Source organism: Phallusia mammillata, chromosome 3 (genome assembly GCF_965637545.1).
Source record: "Phallusia mammillata chromosome 3, kaPhaMamm4.hap1.1, whole genome shotgun sequence".
NCBI classification, from domain to species: domain Eukaryota; kingdom Metazoa; phylum Chordata; class Ascidiacea; order Phlebobranchia; family Ascidiidae; genus Phallusia; species Phallusia mammillata.
The window spans coordinates 13,032,793-13,055,312 of NC_137254.1; the positions used below are offsets into that span (position 1 = coordinate 13,032,793).

The window sequence follows — 22,520 nt, forward strand, 5'->3', positions numbered from 1 at the left end:
AACATCTTTCGCATGTTCAGATTGTTCATATTTCAAAATTGCAGCAAAAGGTGCTGGCAGTCCCTTTATCCTTGCTTTATATATCACGTGCTATCCTTGCTTTATATTTCACATATTGGGAGCGCTTTTCTTATTCTTTGACGCTGAAGCCAATTTTTAACTATTAGTTTAAGCTGTTTGACTGCTTTCTTTTTCATGTCTGGGTAGTGCACTTTCATTAAGTCTAAAAAGTTCAACAAAGTTGCCAAATATGTGTTTGTTACCTGTAGAACCTTCATTTACTAGCTTACCTTTAACCGTTGGTAAATCTTTTGGAGGTTTGATAAACCGCTATTCGGTCGTGGTAAATTATCTTCGCATTGTTTAAAATCTGATTCTTTCCTGTGATATTTAACAGGTGCTGGAGTAGGTGTTATGAAGTCAAATGAGCTAGAGTATAATTATCATACACACAGAAAGTATCTTTAAAGCCATCCTAAATAACTGACCTACGGACATGTAACCTTTAGAGTCAACGTATCTAATCAAAGGTCGTGTGGGAAATAGAATTTTATGTCTTAAATCTTCTACAATAATTCCATTGATAACTTTACACGAGTGTTCTGTCATTAGATCTCCTACAGTTATTCCGGCTCTTTCCCCACCTAGAAATCTACTTAATATTTCGCCAGGATATTGTCGGCCAAGAGTGAATGTATAGTTGCTAACAGTGATTGAGTTTGACATTCCAAGAAGTGAATATCAGCAGCAAGTTGACTTATTGTCCCTGAAACAGTATCCGTAGCTTTCAATAATAAAAAGTCCCAACATTGTCAGGATCATTATTAGGAGTCGAAAAGTTAGCTTTATTTACCATTAGTGGTAGTCGTACCATTACATGGCTTGGGTTCTATTACTTCACCTGTGCAAATGGAGTCTTGTCCATAACAATCACGAATGGCTTTGGAGCAAATAGTTTGATAGACCTACATCTTTAACTTCCAACCGTGAGTTCTCAAAGGTGTGACAACAGGGCAATCAACTCGACTGGAACTGTAGTTGTAACTATGTAGTGAACCGTAATTGTAAATACTTACATTCGAAAAAGTTGTTAAGACGTTGCAAAAAAAAACTATTATGGCATGTGCGGGGGCGAGGTGCGTGCGCGGTTCCCGCAATAAATAACAAGTCCCAAAAAAGGATAAACAAAACATGCTGTTTTTGCTTTATAAAAAGATACTTAAGAAATCCGTTTTGACACCACTTTCTATGTTACTTTTATTACACATTGTTATTTTTTGATTATATTAAACCATTTTATTAAACGTTCTGTGCACTGCATTTGTCACACAGTGTCAGACTACATTTTTGACAAAAACATTATTTGGAACTGTTACCTTTACACAACCAGGGTGGTACCATTCTTTGCATCTGTCGCATGCAGTTTAAAACTGCTTGTTAGCTAACCTACAACTGCAGTAAACTAGAATTTTAAAGCAGTCCCTGATGCACTTTGTATTTTCCGTACCAGAAATTATTTCGTTCGGAGAAACTTTTCTGTTTTTCAGCCACTTTACAATCATCTCGCGCAAACTCTCCTCAAACTCCGCGTCTTCAGGTCGCATACCGATGCAAAGCGCAGCAGCAAATGCTATCGCAAACAGACCGCAGTTTCCTGATCCTGTTCTCTGTCGAGGTACATTGGGGAAAACACATATTTTTGTTACAAGTAATAAGTTTTGAAATGAGGAGTCGTTCCTTTTTCGTCTATTTTGTTCTACCACTTTCGCAAATCATAACAGTTGCGTCATTGTCTGAAAATACTATAGACGCAGTAACCCAGTGATTGCCCTGTACGTTTATAATTTGAACAAATTTTTGCTGAGGTGTGGGAATAGGGGACGTGTCCGTACAAACTGAAAACGCCAAACAACTTTGCAAGCCTCCAATCTGGGGAAACTACTCAAAAAGAATGTTCATTGCTGAGTCTATATGATTATCACCAAGCCAAGTTTTGTTTCTTTTTACATCCAATAAGTCATCTGACGTTAAAGAAAATTTTGTTTCCCACTTTGTTGCACAACATCGCCGCGCTAAACCTGATTGTTCGTGTTCGCTTAAACATTTTGTTAATTGAAGCTGATTTCTCTGCTTGGCATCTTTATTTCGCTGTGATCCGTTGGGGAGCCTAAGCAGTCCCGCAGAGACACTGCAGATACTTTCCCATGCTTTTGTCTGGAGTGAGCCTACATCGTTTTTGCCACTTTTCTTTAGCTTTAGCTTCCATCTTTGTACTCGCGAACCAACCCAAGATGACTGTCTGCATAAACCTGTGCAAACTCATGCAACCCTTTAAACATTCTTTCTTGACACCTCGTTCTTTTTAACTCCTGTTGGCTTTTTTCATAATGCCTTGCGTTCGGTTGTCTTTGGTGAAGTTCTGCTCAGGTCTTTTCTGCACTTTATTGTAAAAAACAGAATAACCTTTATAAATCTGATTTTCACCCTGTCGACCAACATTCCCAAGTATCATACTTGACCACAAGGCGAGTTTGGGAAGTGTGTACTTGATAAACCTTGCCATCAATTCAGGACAATAAAATTCGTTATCCTGGCCACTGATAGTTTCACGTTCAATTTTTTGTTTTAAATAATGCCCACTCTGTTCTGCTTGTTCTGTGTCTCGTGTTGAAAAAAGAATCGTCATATTATGCAACATGTCTGTACACTTTCCAATGTATCTGCACAAGTAAGTAAACACATGATATACATGACTTCCAGTCTTCGTTTCTTTACTAAACTCGCCAGTTTTTATATATTTTTCATCGTATGACACGTACATAAATGCAAAAACGGTTTGTTAATCACGTTTTTGATGCTTTTCCTGTTACTACTGCAAAACAACGTTCTAAATATGTCTCGAGACTTTCCCAAAATAACGATAAAACTGAATGTATTAAAGCAATGCTTCCGTCGCAAATAACGGGCGGGATTTACCACAAACAAGACTTTCGTCTCTCTTAAATGACATGAGAAAGTTTTTAATTGACGCAGCATTATGCGAATTCGAAACGTAGGTTCACACCGTCAAAGGCGCCCTACCCTTAAAAGGGTGACGCACCACAATTTCATACGCATAAAACGGCTTGGATTTGGAGACCCCCATTATCACACCGCCTGTTACATCAATGTAAGCTGCGTCGAACTGCGTACGATCGCGAAAAGTTCCTAAATTGTCCTCTGACCACAACATTACAGAGCGAGGCTCACCAACCATTTCTTCAAAACCCCAGGAATCTTTTCTCCAACGCTACTCGCTTTCCGAGTCTCAAACATTTTTTTGCAACGCTTTTAACTCGCATTTGTCTGGGACCTCAATCTTTCTCGCTTGTTGCCTGACTTTCCTTTATACTTCTGCACTCGGAGCATCGTCTCTATTTCCGAATTCGTAAACACTTTTTGAAAGTGTGTTAACCAAGTCTTTGCTATGGAGTCGCGCTTGTTTGTTCTGCAGCGTTTTTTTCATTTTCTCTCTACGCTCTCCTTTTAGTTTGCAACTTACAAAATCGTTTTTACGGTGCTTCACCTCTACACTATGCGGTGCTTCACTTCTCCACTTTTACGGTGCTTCACCTCTTCACTTTTACGGTGCTTCACCCTCTCCACTACACGCAAGACTCTTTTGTTATGTTGTCAAACAAAGCAATCTCGAATTTGGGGGTGCAAAATTCAAACTTGCAATTGCCAAAGCAATAAAAAATGCATTGGTCGGTTTTATGTTTGTTCCAGTGGTGGGTTTTGTAAAACCCTCGGAAAGAGATACATGAGTTTGTTTTCCAACTGACTTTAGAATCCATTCCTCAAGCTGCCGCAAACGGTCAGTCCATTATCGGAGAGGTGAACCTTGTCATACCACAGCTCGGGTGTGTTTGATACAGCGAGGTCCAAATACGTTACTTTGCTTCTACTTGCAGCCTCACGAATTGCCAGGTTTACATGGGGAATAAAGCCACGTTTGCTGTGCCAGTGCTGTGGCAGAATTCCACAACAGTATACCTATATTTACAAGATTTAAAAAAAGCCATCCCGATGTCCTAATGGCATGACAAAATCTACAACACGGTACATTATTAAGTTACCAAACCCTGACCGAATGTGCTGCGATGAAGGTCTATAAAATACATAGATTTTGTATCCAGGGAGGTTTAGAAGGCGTTTATTGGACATGAAGTTAATTAGCAGTTTGGTTAACGAAACAGGTCATACAATAAAAAACGACCGATGTAGACAAGGTACAAAAATAATATGTTCATTTCACACTGACCTTTGCATGGGGGTACAGCGATTTTGTACAGTTGATCAGCCGAAGAATATCCCTGGGAATCTTTTTGGCCAACCAACGCCACTGGGTTCTAACTTCAAACGCTTCACTTGGGATGTTGTTCGTACCCAGGGCCAAAACCACAACGTCGACGTTTCGAATTGAGGGACGATTTTGCATCTCCGTGATTCCATGTTCAATGGTACCACCGGGGATGGTAACACTTGCAAAATCGGAAACTAAATTGAGCGGTTTTACCACAGAAGGACAAACCAGGTCCCGTGCGTTGCTGTCCGAAACAAACAGTACGCAGCTTTTTATTTTGGTTCGGGCACCAGCCACTTAACCTGCTTCCTGGAGACGCCGAACGGATACTTCAATGCCGGCATTCTCTGTCCACGAAGTCATGTAATGTTTCGTGCACCAAACTGTTAGCAACAAATACTTGTTCATCAGTTAAATGTAAAAAAAGTTTAGTTTTAGCTAAACAACACTTCCACTGAACGGCAACTAAACACTTTCCACTTTGCAACAACTAACCAACACTTTCCACTTTGCAACAGCTAAACAACACTTTTCACTAAGACGCCAATTAAACAATAGTTTCCACTTTCCAACAGCCAAACAACACTTTCACTGAGACGCCAATAAAACAATATTTTCTACTTTCCACAGCTAAACAACACTTTCCACTGAACGGCAACAAAACACCTTCCACTTTCCAACAGCTGAACTACACTTTCCACTGAACGGCAACAAAACACCTTCCACTTTCCAACAGCTGAACTACACTTTCCACTGAACGGCAACAAAACACCTTCCACTTTCCAACAGCTGAACAACACTTCCACTGAGACGCCAATTAAACAATATTTTCTACTTTCCAACAGCTAAACAACACTTTCCACTTTCCAACAGCTAAACAACACTTCCACTGAGACGCCAATTTAACACTTTCCATTGGACAAACACAATAACGGATTCTAGCACTGACATTAGCTAAAAACCGTACATCATAAAACAATGTACCTCTTCATGAATAAATCAGTGCAAAATAATAAGTTTTAGTTTCTTGCTATTGCTGAAAAAACATCTACAAGCACTACTTTCAAAACGAACACAACAAAAAACTTCTTTGAACGCAACTACATTTTGTAAAAACCTTAAATGACAACAGCGCCAGTAAATAACTTTCACCAATTTGAAAGCTGAAAAACCTGACGCTACACTGCAAAAGCTTTTCTTTCTTCTCAGTACTGATTGTAGTTATAAAATCAAACACTGAACATTATATAGCACTTACCTTACGAAAGTTGCGAGCTTCAACCGTCATTCAAAGTTGTTTATTTGCTTCACAAATAAGTAAAGTAACAAAAGAAATGTTTTAAACAATAAGCTTCCAACTCACAAAATTCGTTCCGCAAGAGGAGAGTTCTCCAAGAGAATAAAACGTCGCTTAGTGAATATATATATATATTTACTAGATGTACTGCCAGGTTTTTTTAAGGTTTGGTTTGGGTGACCGCTAAGTTGTTTTAAGAGACCGCAAGTGTTTCATTTAAATACCAAAAAATAGCCATATCCAAATTTTGGGAAACCGCTGGAGAACCTTAAAAAAACACTGAGTACTGCTATCAAGTAGACATTACCCTCAACAACATGTTGATCTCCTCCCATGGTCATATTTTGTTGAGCGTCATTAGGAATTTGATCATCTTAAATACAATAATATCATTAAAAAAGTAGGAAGTTAAATGTGTGAAAATGATTTCATTTATATACTGGTAACTTTAATTATGCCATTTTACTATATTTGAGATGAAAACGTTACAAGAGTGGTGTTTTGTTATATTGCAGAAATAGACAACCAAAAAATGCAGACTTGCGAAACCGAGCCGTTTCATTAAATGTAAAATAAAGGATGCTTTAGTAGGATTTTTATTATTTTCTAAATTGAGCGTATGACGTTACTGTAAAATTGATTTCTAATCAAAACTTTACAATATGCAATGCAGTCAAATCACAACAACGAGAAAATCAGGATACCACCATTGCCTATTACAGCAAGCCGTAAGCTCTGTTGACTGGCAGCAAATTGCTGCAGAGCGCGCAACGGTTTCCGCTCATGCGTAGTGTATTGTTACACGACTATATGTTGGTGCATGGGTGCTGTTAAGATGCCTTGGAAGAAAATTTGTTTGTGTTTATAGCATATTGCCCGGCTTTTATTGTGTAAACCAGAACCAACGCGTTTTTGTCAACACCAGTGGTTTTATTATTTGTCTCTGTGGCTAATTTTCATTACGCGAATTCATTGCTCTTTATACCTTGCTTTATCCAAAAGTAATAAAAGACAACTTACCAGGGCAAGTAAATTGCTGGTGGACAAATTGGCCCCTCGATGTTAGTGCAGATGATAAATTTTTGAAGCTAATGGCACAAACACTGATCTTGTTCAGTGATTTGTTTTTTTAAATCCACAACAAACCCAAATACACTTTACCATAAAGCACTTTTTTGCATCTTTTGACAAAAATAAACATCTCTAAACCTAAATGTTTTCAGAAAACATTCCACTCCAGTCAAATTGTCCGGCGTGAAAACTTTCAGCCCAAATCTTCTTTGTCGCAATGCTTTATCTCTTTATGCTAGATTATAAAACATAATTTCAAATTTGAAAAATCACTGAAGGTGACACACCTGCAAAAGGTTTGTTGTTAAATCCAAAAATGTTTCAAGGGCTTTGAAGAATGTAAAACTTATTCTGTTTTTGGTAACTGTGGTCAAATACACATAGCAAACAACTGTAACAAAACTGATTTGAACAGACAAAGCTACCAACGTTTTACCACCTTAATGATATGGGTGAAATGAATGTTGATATACCGCGCCAAATTTTCAATACACTCTTCACGGTTGAGTGATTCTTGGACTAGGTTTGATTTCTATGACGAAAAAAATCTTCAGGAACCAATTTCTTTTTCCCAAATGTGCATAATTTGGATTATACCATGTTTGATGTTAGTGTTTATCCAAATATTTCGTTTTCATGAATTGAAATAGCATTTTTCCAATTATCATAGCAGTAAAGGTGCCTGTAACCTTAAATTATATTTGTAGACAACTTCTTAAAACAAACCAATTCAAGTGGGTTATTTTTGTATTGAAACAACCGCACGAAAATTGAATGCATTCCGCTTAAATAAAAACTCTAATGATCAGTTTGTTTTTCAAGTAGTGTTTATAATCTCATTTTCATTCTTCCACTCTTCATTCTATTTCCCATTTCTTCTAAAACCCAATCTTCTTCCCATCTTTCTCCTTCATCACCGTGACAACAATCAGAATGAGAATAATCAACATCATCAGACAGAGACTCGAGATGAGAGAGACCTCCATCAGTGACTTGCCTCGGTTGACCCCTAACAAATATGTGTAAGAGTAAAAACTTTAGAAGAAAGTTTACAATGACTCATAGATTTGACTAAAATTTTAGCTATAACGAACTAATACAATATGTATTCAAAAGAAATTAAGTTTGATCAGTTATAAGCGTTATGACGTATGCCATACCAAGGCAAGTCTTCCCATCTTTCATCAGGAAATATCCTTGAGAACAATAGCAATAAGCTACACCAGTCGTGTCGATGCCACACATGTGAGAACATTCCAATTCCTCATACAAAGCAATTTAAATCAGTTAGACCTAACCAATTCATATGTAAAGTAAAAATACAAGTTTACCCTGTTGCAAACAAGTTGGTCATCACTATCAAGTTCAGGTGCAAGAATAAAGGGGCCTAGAGAGATTTCCTTAGTTGCATCATCAGTTTCATCTTGGATTGATCTTTTGACTGGATTATCAGGTATCGGTTCCAAAGGACAATCCTGATCAAATCAAGTTCAAATGTGAGATTCAAAAATTAAACAAACGATTTGCAGGTGCAGGCAGCGACAAACGCATTAAACAGATGAAAGGAAAATCTGATTCTTGTTAAGTTACCACTTAGTCTGTGCAGCAATGTTAATAAAACATCAAGCCGGGAAATACCCAGGTTAACAAAACTGATAATTTCAGTGAGATTCAAAAAAGGATCCGAAAAAATCATACTATGTTGCAGTCGTTGTCATTCGTTTTTTTGCAGATACTCATTCTGCACGAAAGCCATATCTCCTGGTCCGAGTTTAGTGCACCAAACCAGCTGAATCCCAAGAAAGATAATTCAAACTTGCGAGAGTCGGTCACATTGTAGATGACATTTCCATCCGCATCAAGAGGTTTAGGTGCGGCACAACTGTGGAAAAAAAGTTGAAGTGGACCTTTTGTCACCCTGAATTACAAGCGCTCACCCTCCGATGATAACAGGATAAACAGTTTCAGTTTCATTCTCAGCGTCCGCCAGAATACAGTCTATTCCCTAACCATTAAAAGTAATGAAACTGGGTTGGTGATTCTTATCCCAGGGTATTTAAAGTGTGTTTGTGTGACATTATACCTGCAAAACCAAGTTGGTGTCAGCTTCCACATCGATGTTGACACCAATGTAAACAGGGGATCCAATTGTTATCATTTGTTCGGTTTCAATTGTAGTAAAACTGTCCGATGTGTAACGAGCCATTTCCATGGTGATTGATGACGTTGTTTTGCCCAAATCCACCTCAATGTGGCTGCACAAGAGGATTTAACTGGTTAATATTTGTTGGTACGATCAGCAATAAAATATTTCTTTCCGCAAACAGAAACAACGTAACCGTTTTCGTAAAGTAAAGTATAACACATTATGCTTACATACGATAACTGAGCACTCCTTTTCATATGACAGTAGGTTATACTAGTTCCTCAGCCCATTAAAAGTGACATAAATGCGATAAAAAAGACATGTACAAATCTCAAACCTGATCATTGCCACCAAAGGTTGATCCATTGTCGCTACTCCTGAACGATTGTAAGCGCACTGAAACACCACGACTGCCGATTCCCCATTGCGAGTTATAATTTGTGGCGACGAGCCAGCAGCGACACCAAGCGAGACTTTGTAGGTTACCATAATTTCGGTGCTGCTCTCCTGGAATTAAACAAAAAATGTGTATATAGGCATTCATTGGCGGACTCAATATGACCAATAACTGGCAGTGATTAGGAATTACAACCCACTTTTAGCAACATTGACAATCTTACCGTAATGTTTGCTGAGCATTGTCCAATTCCTTCTGGGAAATTCATGTTATACTCGTCAGTCTGGTTGTCCTTCACTGCAGAGCAATTATCGAGTGGTATCGAATCGTCACCGATCATTTCAAGCTGTTCGCCGGCTCCGGGGAGCAAAGATCGGACGAAACCACCAGGCAGGCTGAGGAAACAAACAAAAGTGGAATAAAAATAGAAATCAGAAAGACAAACCATTTGCACATTGTCCAATTTTATGCAAAATGCTATAAAAATTATTCGTACTTAACGGACAAAGAAATATATTTTAGAACATACCTCGCCGAAACACCGGCTGTTGTACAGTTGGTTGTGATTACTAAAATAACAACGAAGGTTTTTTTATAAAATACAAGATTGATTTTTCTTTTGCTATCCCGACAATCTGGATGACTCAGTGGTTCGTACAACCGCTGGTTGGTAAGTTATTCCCAGCTCGACAACTAACATGGTTTAATTGGTAGTGCAGTGGTTCTCTACTCGACAAAGCAGTATTTAGGGGAGTCACGGGTGTGGTGTCAATAGAGCAGTTGTAAATTAATGTTTGTAGAAGAAGTCAAGTTTAACAACAGTGTTTTTTTATGTGCAGCTAATTTCATCCTAGGTTTTCTTTGGGAAACAACTTTGACTGTGACGCAGATGCCCCTTCTCCCCTCTTCCCCACTGCTCTAGATGAATCAGTGGATCGTACAACCGCATTGCAACTGTATGGTGGCCCATCGTTGTCAAATAGTTTTGCATGAAAAAAAAAATCGTTTCAATTTAAAATCGTTTTCATTTTAAAATCAATTTCATTTTAAAATCAATTTCATTTTAAAATCAATTTCATTTTAAATTTAATTTCATTTTAAAATCAATTTCATTTTAAAATCAATTTCATTTTAAATTCAATTTCATTTTAAAATCAATTTCATTTTAAAATCAATTTCATTTTAAATTCAATTTCATTTTAAAAACGGTTTCATTTTAAATTCAATTTCATTTTAAAATCAATTTCATTTTAAAATCAATTTCATTTTAAAATCATTTTCATTTTAAATTCAATTTCATTTTAAAATCAATTCCATTTTAAAATCAATTCCATTTTAAAATCAATTTCATTTTAAATTCAATTTCATTTTAAAATCAATTTCATTTTAAATTCAATTTCATTTTAAAAACGGTTTCATTTTAAAATCAATTTCATTTTAAAATCAATTTCATTTTAAATTCAATTTCATTTTAAATTCAATTTCATTTTAAAATCAATTTCATTTTAAATTCAATTTCATTTTAAAAACGTTTTCATTTTAAAATCAATTTCATTTTAAAATCAATTTCATTTTAAAAACGTTTTCATTTTAAAATCAATTTCATTTTAAAATCAATTTCAAAATGAAAATCCTCGTGTGGCCCATCGTTGTCAAACCTATAGTTAAGCATAGCGCAGTGGCCCATCGTTGTCAACAAAAAAAAAAAAAATTCAAAATGAAAATCCTCGTGTGGCCCATCGTTGTCAAACCTATAGTTAAGCATAGCGCAGTGGCCCATCGTTGTCAACAAAAAAAAAAAAAAAAATTCAAAATGAAAATCCTCGTGTGGCCCATCGTTGTCAAACCTATAGTTAAGCATAGCGCAGTGGCCCATCGTTGTCAAACATAAAAATCATATACACGTACAGTACATAAGCACGTGATGTTTAACTCATTCGATTACCGGCAAACGTAGCGTGGAGCCCTAAAGAATGTAAAGATGATCTTTCACGAAATAAATAGTATGTTACTGAGTGTTAACTTATATTTTTAGCGATTTGTAGACAACAAAGACCACAAAATTGTGGTAATAGACATAAGTTTGTGGCGTTTTACCGATGTTTTGCTTTCATGGACGCTAGGGCAAATACAGTCTGCTGCATGATGTATAAACTAGCTTCTATTTTTGTTTTTATTTATTTTGTTTACAATGTTTGGCAGAAACACAACTTTTACAAAAAAAATTATTTGCTAAATTTGATATGAAGCAAAAAGAGACTTGGGAACAGTTGCTCGGGTAGCAGTTAAACTAAAAAGAAAGAAACCTGAAAAAATGCGACTTCAAAAATTATGGTTACAAAAATGGCCAGTGTGCCACCAGGTAGATTAAAAAAGTTCGAACCAATGGATACCCGGGACTTTGTTCCATACCACAGCAGTGAACCTTCTCTTGATAGCATTGAAAAAGCTTGTGATGAATTTTATAATCAGCCATCTGGATCTTGTGATGTTTTGGCATCCGATAGAGGGCCATCTTGTTCTCGGTTTGAGCAGGTGAAGGGTAAAAAGTTTTTTCATAAATCGATTTTTAGCCATTTCTGAGCAAGCAAATGTATCTAAAACATGTGCAAGCAAATCTACTAACCACAATGACAATGACTTTCAAAAGATACCCTTAATCAATCCACCATCCATCTCAATCAACAAACTATTAAGAGCTGGAAAGCTTGTTAGGTCAGTGCCAAAAAATCGAGTTATACTAATCAAAGATGAATTTATGTTGCAAAATTTAGATTGGTTTCAACACCCACCTGATTCTTTTGATGTTGAAGAAAATCAGTTTTCCCATGGAGCATTTAGAGATACAAGGCATTTTGTGTCAAACAACGCCAACATAAACAGCAAGAATGCTGCGTTTTAAAAACTTATCGCAAAGAAGCAAAAGACACTGTAACAAATGATTTGAGCTTGACCCTCGAAGCACATGCAAAAAAGCAGGTGCAGATGCACAGTGTAGCTAAAGCTGTTACTGAAAAATTTAGATCACTAGCACCTCCTGATTTTGAGGAAACATTTGAGTACAAAACAGTTTTTTATACAACATACAAAGGAAAGGCTGCTACTGTTGAACCATATGTAGAAGGAAAGTTTACCAAATATGTCAACAGCACTGGTGAAGTCCAAAGGGACAGTGTTGAAGTTGTTGAGAAGGCAGAATGCTTGGTGCATTATAGTTATAATACTCGAACAAAAGCTTCATGCTTTTAGATGTCCAAGGCACAGGTTTTCAGCTTTATGATCTTGAAGTAGCAACAAAGGATCTGTTTTGTAAAAAGTGACAGTACAGAAATTATGTTTTGTGCTGGAAATCTTTCAGCAATTGCTATTGATGAATTTGTTAGCAACCATCATTGCAACAAGTATTGTAAGTTAATGAATCTTACCCAGGTTCACTGCTAACCTCTGTTTTGCCAAGTTTGTTGTGACCCATGAAAAGGGACCTTAAAAGCTATGCTTGGAGTTTATTCATCAGAGCACAAAAAGCTGAAATTCAACTTCCATGTGTAGTGCCTAATCATATGTTTTCATTTCCAGAAAAGTATGGTGCAAGGAAAAAGGGCCTATCTTGAACAAAAGATGACTTAAAAGATATGGCAAGAATGTTTGGTGTGCTGGAATGTCCAGATTATTGGCCTACAAATGATTTTGTTAAAAGATGCAAAAACATGATCAGCCACCCTGAAGATATAGAATCCTGTGATGCTTCTTCTGCTTACTTATTTCTTAGAGAAAAGTTCCAAGAACTTCCTAATGTGCATTAAATAGTTTGGATTTGACATGTCAACTAACATTAAAATGCTTGTATCACTGGTGCTGTTATGTTGTATTTTGGGATAAATTTTTGTATCTTAAAGTGACATTTTTTGAGTGTTTTTTTTTCTATAAACTGACAAGCTATGACAAGCGTAAAGAGCTTGTTTGTTTTTTTTTGTTCACACAAAATGAGAAATTTTTATTGATTCCAATAAAACATGGCAACAGTACATTGATTAGAATATAATAACAGCAATATCATCTGTCAGAATAGTTGTGGTCAGCAGGCAATTTAAAATTTTGGTTGTTACTTCAGGGATGCAAAATTAGGCAGACAAATACTACACAGGCACATGTAATAGTCAGCATTCGGCTTTTCCATTGAGGAACTTATACCTGTATAAATAATGATGTTGGTATTCATAAAGGCCATCAATCATGCAGGTACCATTACTTTATCAAAACAATTATGGACTAGCAATTATCGAAAAGTGTTTTTAATTCGTATTATTTCGACGGTTTTATTGGCTTGACTACCAAATGGTCTTCCAATCCTTTAACTTTCATATGTGCAACTATGGGTGGTGTCTAAAATTACGAGCCCGCCTAGCCCACTTAGTTATGGACTAAACAGGGGTTAAACTAGCTCTTATCAGATAAAACAAGGCTAACGGGACTAAACAGAGGCTAAGCGGGCTTCTGACAAATCTTGTGTGCAGTTTTAGACGTTACAGAAACGTCAGTGTACAAAATACGGTGTATCCAAAGTATACAGGATGGCTTGATGCACGTTTAAATCGCTTTTTTGCGTGGCTCGATGTACCTTTATCGATCCAAGCGTTGATATTACTGCACCAAGTAATCCTGTATATTATAGATGCACCCTACAAAAAAGTTGTGCATGGCATAATTTTACTTTTGTCACTGCTGGCAGCATAGCATGGATTTTGAGGTGTAGGTTACTGTAGTTGTACTTTGTCTGTTTATTAGTCGACTTACTTTAACTCAAGAAGACTTACTAAAAAAATGTTTTTGGCCTCAAAGTTGTTGACACCTTTGCTGACTCAGCAATTATTGCCAGGGCAAACGCCTATGCCCAAACCTCTGGTGTGAGTTTTGTTAGTAGAACTAGCCACTTCCACGCTACGTTTGCCCGGAGTCAAATGAGTTAAACATCACGTGCTTATGTACTGTACGTGTATATGATTTTTATGTTTGACAACGATGGGCCACTGCGCTATGCTTAACTATAGGTTTGACAACGATGGGCCACACGAGGATTTTCATTTTGAATTTTTTTTTGTTGTTGTTGACAACGATGGGCCACTGCGCTATGCTTAACTATAGGTTTGACAACGATGGGCCACACGAGGATTTTCATTTTGATTTTTTTTTTTTGTTGACAACGATGGGCCACTGCGCTATGCTTAACTATAGGTTTGACAACGATGGGCCACACGAGGATTTTCATTTTGAAATTGATTTTAAAATGAAATTGATTTTAAAATGAAATTGATTTTAAAATGAAATTGATTTTAAAATGAAATTGATTTTAAAATGAAATTGATTTTAAAATGAAATTGATTTTAAAATGAAATTGATTTTAAAATGAAATTGAATTTAAAATGAAACCGTTTTTAAAATGAAATTAAATTTAAAATGAAATTGATTTTAAAATGAAATTGAATTTAAAATGAAATTAAATTTAAAATGAAACCGTTTTTAAAATAAAATTAAATTTAAAATGAAATTGATTTTAAAATGAAATTGATTTTAAAATGAAATTGATTTTAAAATGAAATTGATTTTAAAATGAAATTGATTTTAAAATGAAATTAAATTTAAAATGAAATTGATTTTAAAAAAATGAAATTGATTTTAAAATGAAATTGATTTTAAAATGAAATTGATTTTAAAATGAAATTGATTTTAAAATGAAATTGATTTTAAAATGAAATTGATTTTAAAATGAAATTGATTTTAAAATGAAATTGATTTTAAAATGAAATTGATTTTAAAATGAAATTGAATTTAAAATGAAACCGTTTTTAAAATGAAATTAAATTTAAAATGAAATTGATTTTAAAATGAAATTGAATTTAAAATGAAACCGTTTTTAAAATGAAATTAAATTTAAAATGAAACCGTTTTTAAAATGAAATTAAATTTAAAATGAAATTGATTTTAAAATGAAATTGATTTTAAAATGAAATTGATTTTAAAATGAAATTGATTTTAAAATGAAATTGATTTTAAAATGAAATTGATTTTAAAATGAAATTAAATTTAAAATGAAATTGATTTTAAAATGAAATTGATTTTAAAATGAAAACGATTTTAAATTGAAACGATTTTTTTTCATGCAAAACTATTTGACAACGATGGGCCACCATACAACTGTAAGATTGGTGCTTCTAATCCCAGCTCGGCCTTTAAGACTACCCAGGGGTTAGTTCATCCAGCTTGCAGACTTTATGTGTGTATCGAAACTAAGATAAAATTTATCATACAGGGTTAAAAATCGCCCTGCAATCAATGTACATGTTTACCAAAAAAATACAACACACTGGATTGAAGCAAACCTGGTTTGGGACAATTAGCTTCATCGTCGTCGTAGTCTGAGCAGTCGTGCCATCCGTCGCATACATATTTTTGGGGAAGGCAGTAACCAGATCGGCATTGATGTTCGTCAGGTCGACATTCTCCTGTGATGGCAAAATTTAAAACGGGTTATGAAATGAGCTAAGTTAACTCATTTGTTGAAAAATGTGTGAATTTTATGGGCCCCAACACAGTCTGTCTCATTACCTTTTTCTTATCTGACCTCACAATAAACAGCGTAACATCGTTAAATAGGTAAATTAATGACAAACGATTCGATAAAACATGCCACAAAGTAAGCCAATTACACTCGGAAAGGTAGGGGATCTAATAATTAGATTCATCTGTTGTTGTTTTTTTAACTCTAATACCCCCAAAAAATAAGGAACTACGAAAATGTGAGTGTTGTTGAAAAGTTTTCTATTTTTTATTACCAAAACATGAGCCAACGAAGTCGGGGTGACAGATAGACTCAGTGCAGGCATACCATAAGGAAGGACAAGTGCCATTACAGTCAAACTGATGTGCAGTGCAGTTATTCATATCTGCATGAAAATAAATTAATTACAAACTTGCTGAGGTGACATGGACAACTTTACATGCTTAAAGCTGGTTTCTTAAAGAGTTTTGTTCGGTCAAGGACACCGCTTCGTGCATTTAGTCAACGATAGCGTATGCTCAAAGTTAAGGCAGAAACTTGCCTGTTTTATATTCATGTGGAAGACATCCCCTCTCATCATCTCCATTCGCACAATCCCATACACGGTCACAGCGGTAAAACTCTGGGATACAGGCTCCAGATGCGCATTGGAGTTCGTCAGCTGCACAGTTTCCTACAAGAAGGAGAGAGTTGAATTGCTCCTGCATTGCATTTGTTCTGTGTAGTCATGATCTCCTGCCTACACAGTGTGCTATAAATCTCGTTTGTACATGTTTTTACTTTAGATCATTTTTTTGCACGGCATCATCTTACCATCGCATACTGGAGGTTCGTCACCAGCTGGACAAGCGTTTGACTGACACATTTGCAAGTTAGATCGGCACTCCATTGAAGGGTAACACTGAAAGTCGTTGTACCTGCAACCCTCCGAATCTAGAAGTGTCACATATAGAAAATGTCTAATGGTCAAGAAAAACACTCTGATCGATATACTTTATAATACATACTTTTCGTAAATTTCAACACATATTATGTTATCTTGTCAATTAAAACCTCACCTGTTTCTTAAAAAAAGTAGAAACCTTACATATAAAATACTGAACAGGCGTTTCGTCCACCATATTTAACAAATTTGTCGTTCCACTGGTGTAATGCTAAAAAAAATACTAGTTTTTGTTTCAAGAACTTGTTGGTAAACGTTAGATATAGCAAAAACAGCCCACAAAAAGTTGTACATACAAATTGGAATAAATGCCGAAGGCATTTTGAAGAGAATCTACTGCGGACCCTCCACCCAGCTTGTCTGCGTGCGCAAAACCAAGAAGGCGTGCAAAATCATCCACAAGACCTCCCCTAGTACGCCATAGCCGGCATTTCAAAGAGTCCTTGCGAGGGAAGAGCTATACACTCCCCCGGCACCACGTGTTTGGGTGCAAAACTCCTTAAAGCCTTCTGATTGGCTGCTGTTGAGGCCAATCCTAACTTCAAATCCTAACGCATCCGTGATTTTTGACGATGACGTCACCAGCAAATATAGTCCCCATCGTTTGAAACAAAGTTTTACTTAGAGGAAGTTGTACTTCACTTGCCGAACCCGTAAGATGGCAAAAGAGTGATTAGAAGTGAAGACTTTTAGATCGCCCGAGTTCGTTCATATTCATGATCAAGAAAGGACCAGGATAATAATTAAAGAAAAAAATCACACAGGCTCTCCGTTGACGATGTACAAAAAAACTATGAATATACTGTTGCTGCTAGGCATAATGTATCAACAAAATTTCAGCTCTTCCTGCAGTTTTTTTTATTTCTAATATGCCAACGTTTCGATGTCCCATACAAAACACCTTCATCAGGGTAATGACATAAATTGCAAACACAAGTATTTATAAAGCGAAAAGGGCGGCGAAACACACATACAAGAAAGGGGGCGGTGGTAAAAAAACGCAGTGTGCACCAATGGTCGAGTGATAAGCTCCATGGAGCAAAAGCGACCGATAAGTTATCGGCATTAGAACGTCCGTTTTAACGTTCATCATGTTGCCCCACGACTCCAGGAAACCTCGCTTGTGAAAATCGGTTTCTCTCGCTAACACCTGGGCGACAGAAAAGTTTATGGTGTGGTTGAGGACCGACTTTTTGGCATCTTTCTTGGCTACATCCCTTTCATGTTCTTTACGGCGCGTATTGAAAGACCTTCCCGTTTCGCCAATGAAAATCTCGTTGCACTGTGCACATGGGATCGCGTACACCACACCCCTTGCCGCGTTTGTATCAGTGGGCTCTTTGGGGTGCGACAGCATCTGACATAGGGTGTTGACTAGTTTTATCCCTACCGAGACCCCAAAATCGATTAACATGCGACAGATTATGTCTGTTAACTTGGGAATGTACGGCAAGGTAACAAAAGCACGCTCTTTGGACTGACTCTTTCTCCGACCGTGGTTTTTCTGTCGCGGAAGATCCAGTTGGGGTAGCCATTTAATCGCAGGGCCTGGTGCACCCTTCGTAATTCGGTTTGGAGCATTCCGGGTTCTATGGTCAAACTTTACCACCTCTTTTGGTGTAGAGGATGGTGAGACCTAAAATGCAATTAGCGCCTGGTGCTCGTTGGTTTGTGGTACACTCGCGTGGAAAGTTTTCCGTCCGTTGCCAGTAACACCTCCACATCCAGAAAGGGAAGCCGGTTGTTGGTTTGCAATTCCATGGTGAATGCGATTCCTTGCTGCACGCTGTTTAAGTGATCCAGGAACGCTGTAACCTGGCTCTTATTAATGATGTAGAATGTGTCATCCACATATCTTTGCCAGAATCGTGGTGGTGTGGTAAACGTTTGGAGAGCACGTTCTTCCGCCGACTCCATGACCATATTGGCAACTACCACCGACACTGGAGAGTCCATGGCCGTACCATACACTTGTTTGTAAAACTGGTCCCTAAATGTACAGTAAGTAAAACTGCTGGAAGAGCTGAAATTTATTTTGTTGGTACAAAACTGTATCTCTGCAAAACACGGCACGATAAGGTTCAAGTAAAGATGACTGAACTAAGGAGCCGACCTATCTGGTACGAGATTAGGATTGGAGACTTTTCCTATCGTTTAGAATACGAAAGGCAACCTCCTCAATGTTTGGTATGTTGCGCATTCGTACACATGAGACACACCTGACATGTTCAAAAGCCAGGACGAGAAATTTTCCGCTCCTGACTAACATTGCCACCATACAACGCCGACTCCGACTCAGATCCCTGAGGTAATAATAGAACAGAAAAAAAAAAAAACAACAACAAGATGATAGTTTGATTCAACTTAATACTTTGTGGAATTAAGTACAAGAAACCACCCAATGTACAGAACAGGCTTAGAGTCCGCGTTCATCGGAAATCATGACGAGAGCCCCTCCCGACAAAACCGCTACAACTTGACAGGATTTTGGATGCTAGATCCCGCTTTATTTCGATGAAAAGCACTGAGCTCCACGGAGAGATTCACATCCAACCTCGATGACACCAAAACCCGCGATACCGAGCAATCTGCTCTGCCAGTTACAGCAACGCAATACCTAGGACCAAAGGATATTACACCAACAGCCCCCGATTTCGACGGCGTTTTAGTGAACACCACTCCCGCCGACAACCAAGAATAAGGGCAGCGGCAAAGAACCAAAGGCGAAGAAAGACCCAAAAAATTATCAAATAACGAAGACATAAGACAAACACGGTAGACGTTAGCACGAGTAGCACAGAGGAAGAAGTACAGCCTTCCTTACGAGAGTGTCCACGCCCCCAAAGCCTCATTGTTATGAAGTGGTGGCACAGTAAAGTTTAGCACCAAGAATGTGGGCCATGCAATCGTGAAGCAGACGTACGAGTTCCGCCCGGTAGTGGTCAAGCATTCTCCCCCAAACGAGCCAGCTGCTTCAAGCGCTGTCAAGTCTGCGATTAAATTACGTGCCTTGGAGAAGCGTATAGCGATGGAAGCTGGTTATGTGGCAACTTGCTGCACCCAGAACCCCCTACACTTAATGTTAACAATACATAGTGATGGATTTTTCTCAGCGCGTTTGCTGTTTGTAGCGTTTTCTAGATTTAAAGTAAAACATCACCCCTTGTCGTTTTTGCATGCACTGCCTGAATTTAGCCAATTAGAGTTTTAGTGTGAATATCAGTTCAGAAATTAAATTTGTGTTGGTTCGTCGTACCTAATCGGTTTATTTTGTTTTGACTTATGCCCCTCCCTTTTACAGCCTGTTTCTACAGTGCCGGCAAAAAAATCTTTACATTCGATGGCAAAAAAACTTTACATGTCAATTCTGCAAAAATTTACTAGCTTACTGTTTCCGCCAAAAGCATTGCGTTGCAAATACGCTTATGGTTACGTCATAAGCTACTGTCAAGCTACACTTTAAAGCAAGGCCATTGCTCTGCGTGCCTATTGTTGCTTTACACTGTAAAGCAACAATAGGCACGCAGAGCAATGGCCTTGCTTCAAAGCAGGGTTATTCAACGGGGGCGATATCGCCCCCCAGGGGGCGATTTCGTCGACCGAGGGGGCGATGGCGACAATTTTGGAAGTTGGGGGGCGATTTGACTTTAAAAGGGGGCGATTTCAACATTACTGATTGCATAAATACGTACAAGAACTGTGAGACTCAGCTACCTTTAATTCACAAGCAGATATAATTCGTCTTCCAAACAAACACCAGGGACAAGGGACGCATCAGCATAAACATGCTGCTAACTGAATACATTGTGTTTACTGGGGATTGTTTGTACTTTTTTGATCTCGAAAGCAAGGTTGGGCATTCAATTAGCCACAGGGGACACTTTATTGAGGCTATGTGTGGCTGACTGGTGAGAGGCCATACTTTTTAAATACAACTGTAACAAGCTTTGCCTCACACTTGTTTCGCTTTTATAGGTCTACACAAGCGCTTCCCAAACATTTAAGATTTCTCATTTAGGATTCTCCTCTACTGAGTAATGCCCCATTGTTTTCAACAAAAGAAGGCAATTGTTTGCGCATAATCGTAATATTGTTTTGTCTATGAGTGAGCAGATTTTTCTTAGATGCGTTTAAAGAATTGCGTGAAATAGAGTTGGCGTGTTGTAGTAGCAATTAAATTATTTGTTAACTGAAGCTGTGACTAAAGATTTCGTGTTGCTAGGCGAAGCTAACCGCCCGCATCTGCTCAAAAACTTTCATACAAATAACAATCTCATAGGGGGGCGATTTTGAGCCGGTGCCTTGGAAAGGGGGCGATTGCGCCAAAAAGGTTGAAGATCCCTGCTTTACAGCTTCGTGAATAATAAGGTCGGTAAAATCACACAATATTTCTTATTTTCCTAAAGTTTTGAGGTCTTGCAAAAATTTTTTTCAAGCACTAAAATGGGTTGAAAGAAGATGCAAATAGAAGAAAAATCTTGTGCCTTGACATTGTTAAAGAAGGGAAATTCTTTGATTGCTGCAGTGAGCATGGGCTTCTTGGCTGCACGGCGACATGGTAGCTTATGTCCTGTTTGAAACGTTGTGGAGAAGCTCAGTGTGCTTGTTTTTTAATTCAACGGCGGTTATAGATGGATATGGGGTTACTCCATGCTTTGTAAGCTTATCCGTACTTGGCGAAGTCTTCTTAGCTGCGCCAGAACCCAATTTCCTCTTCTGAGCCATCCTGTTTGGCAATTACGCCGCTGACCTTTTAATTGATAAATTACCCTTCTTGAGACCCCCAATATCTCTTGCAACAGCAATCACAGAATCTCTATTCTCTAACAAAGTCAAGGCACAAGATTGTTCTTCCATTTGCATCTTGTTTTGACCCATTTTCGTGTTTAAAATTTTTTTTACAAGACCTCGAAACTTTAGGAAAATACAAAATATTGTGTGATTTCACCGACCTTACTATTCACGAAGCTGTAAAGCAACACTGGGCACGCAGAGCAATGGCTTTGCGGTGAAGTGTAGCCAGACAGTAGCTGATGAAATAACTATAAGCGTTTTTGTAATACACTGCTTTTGGCGAAAACAGTAAGCTAAGAACTTATGCAGAATTTACATGTAAAGTTTTTTTTTCCCACCGAATGTAAAGATTTTTTTGCCGGCACTGTACTTTACCATGTACGCCTGTACGGCTTACACCGTTTTTAACCAAGGAAAAAACTGCATACAGGGCCCAAGCATGTCAGAACGTAACTTTATCATGATTGGAGATAGTCAATGATGTACGTTATCTCACCTGAGTTTTGTTTATCGCCGTTTATGTTCATCGTAATTTTGTTTCTTTGCGACTAGCTATCGAGACGCGAAGAGGCTCACGTTTATCCGCTCAGTCGGGGAGCAAAAACCCGCGTCCGCCTTTCTAGTCCTGACGTGCGCTTTATTTCACACGTTTGAATATTGAATTGTGATTGGTCAAAAATTGGCCAATGAGAGATCTACTATATTTGACCGTCAAATATCGTATGGCCATTGCGTTGATTGTTGTTTCACCGCTTTGCTTTTTTTATTTAGCCCGAAAAGTGGGCCCACGGTGAGCAAAAGCCCCCGTCTACCTTTCATTTTTTCTGATGTGTATTATGCTCGATTTTCGTCTTTGGTGTTTTTCCCTCCATGTTTTTTATTCAGGGTCGATTCATATCCGCCAATCGGCGGGAGTCAAGGCCCTGATTTTACTTTCTCTATTTATTTTGAGAAATAATAACACTAATCTG

At 37.6% G+C, this 22,520-nt stretch overlaps 3 protein-coding genes and 2 pseudogenes across 5 annotated transcripts; 1 reads left to right on the plus strand and 4 right to left on the minus strand.

The window, feature by feature from the left end:
* Window positions 1–1,375: 1,375 nt before the first annotated feature.
* LOC145219561 (uncharacterized) lies at window positions 1,376–4,480 on the minus strand (annotated as a pseudogene).
* A 2,999-nt stretch (window positions 4,481–7,479) lies between these two features.
* LOC145217780 (uncharacterized) lies at window positions 7,480–9,704 on the minus strand. The gene is made up of 7 exons (XM_080085125.1): window positions 9,480–9,704; window positions 9,197–9,366; window positions 8,797–8,968; window positions 8,651–8,718; window positions 8,412–8,595; window positions 8,045–8,188; window positions 7,480–7,722 (listed from the first exon to the last, which is right to left on the minus strand). Exons 1-7 carry the CDS (start codon window positions 9,702–9,704, stop codon window positions 7,699–7,701), a joined length of 987 nt encoding a protein of 328 aa, XP_079941251.1. The 3' UTR covers window positions 7,480–7,698.
* Window positions 9,705–11,499: 1,795 nt separating this feature from the next.
* LOC145217778 (alpha-protein kinase 2-like) lies at window positions 11,500–13,281 on the plus strand (annotated as a pseudogene). Its single transcript, XR_013857487.1, has one exon. The product of XR_013857487.1 is annotated as an alpha-protein kinase 2-like (transcript).
* LOC145217789 (uncharacterized) lies at window positions 11,664–18,730 on the minus strand. 2 transcript variants are annotated; one of them, XM_080085134.1, is made up of 5 exons: window positions 16,871–18,730; window positions 16,626–16,745; window positions 16,087–16,485; window positions 15,634–15,756; window positions 11,664–13,447 (listed from the first exon to the last, which is right to left on the minus strand). In XM_080085134.1, exons 3-5 carry the CDS (start codon window positions 16,193–16,195, stop codon window positions 13,359–13,361), a joined length of 321 nt encoding a protein of 106 aa, XP_079941260.1. In that variant the 5' UTR covers window positions 16,196–16,485; window positions 16,626–16,745; window positions 16,871–18,730; the 3' UTR covers window positions 11,664–13,358. Both variants share the same exon structure in this region; 1 of them encodes a protein (XP_079941260.1).
* On the minus strand, window positions 18,403–18,711 carry LOC145219562 (uncharacterized). The gene has a single exon (XM_080086909.1). It carries the CDS (start codon window positions 18,709–18,711, stop codon window positions 18,403–18,405), a length of 309 nt encoding a protein of 102 aa, XP_079943035.1.
* Window positions 18,731–22,520: the final 3,790 nt, after the last annotated feature.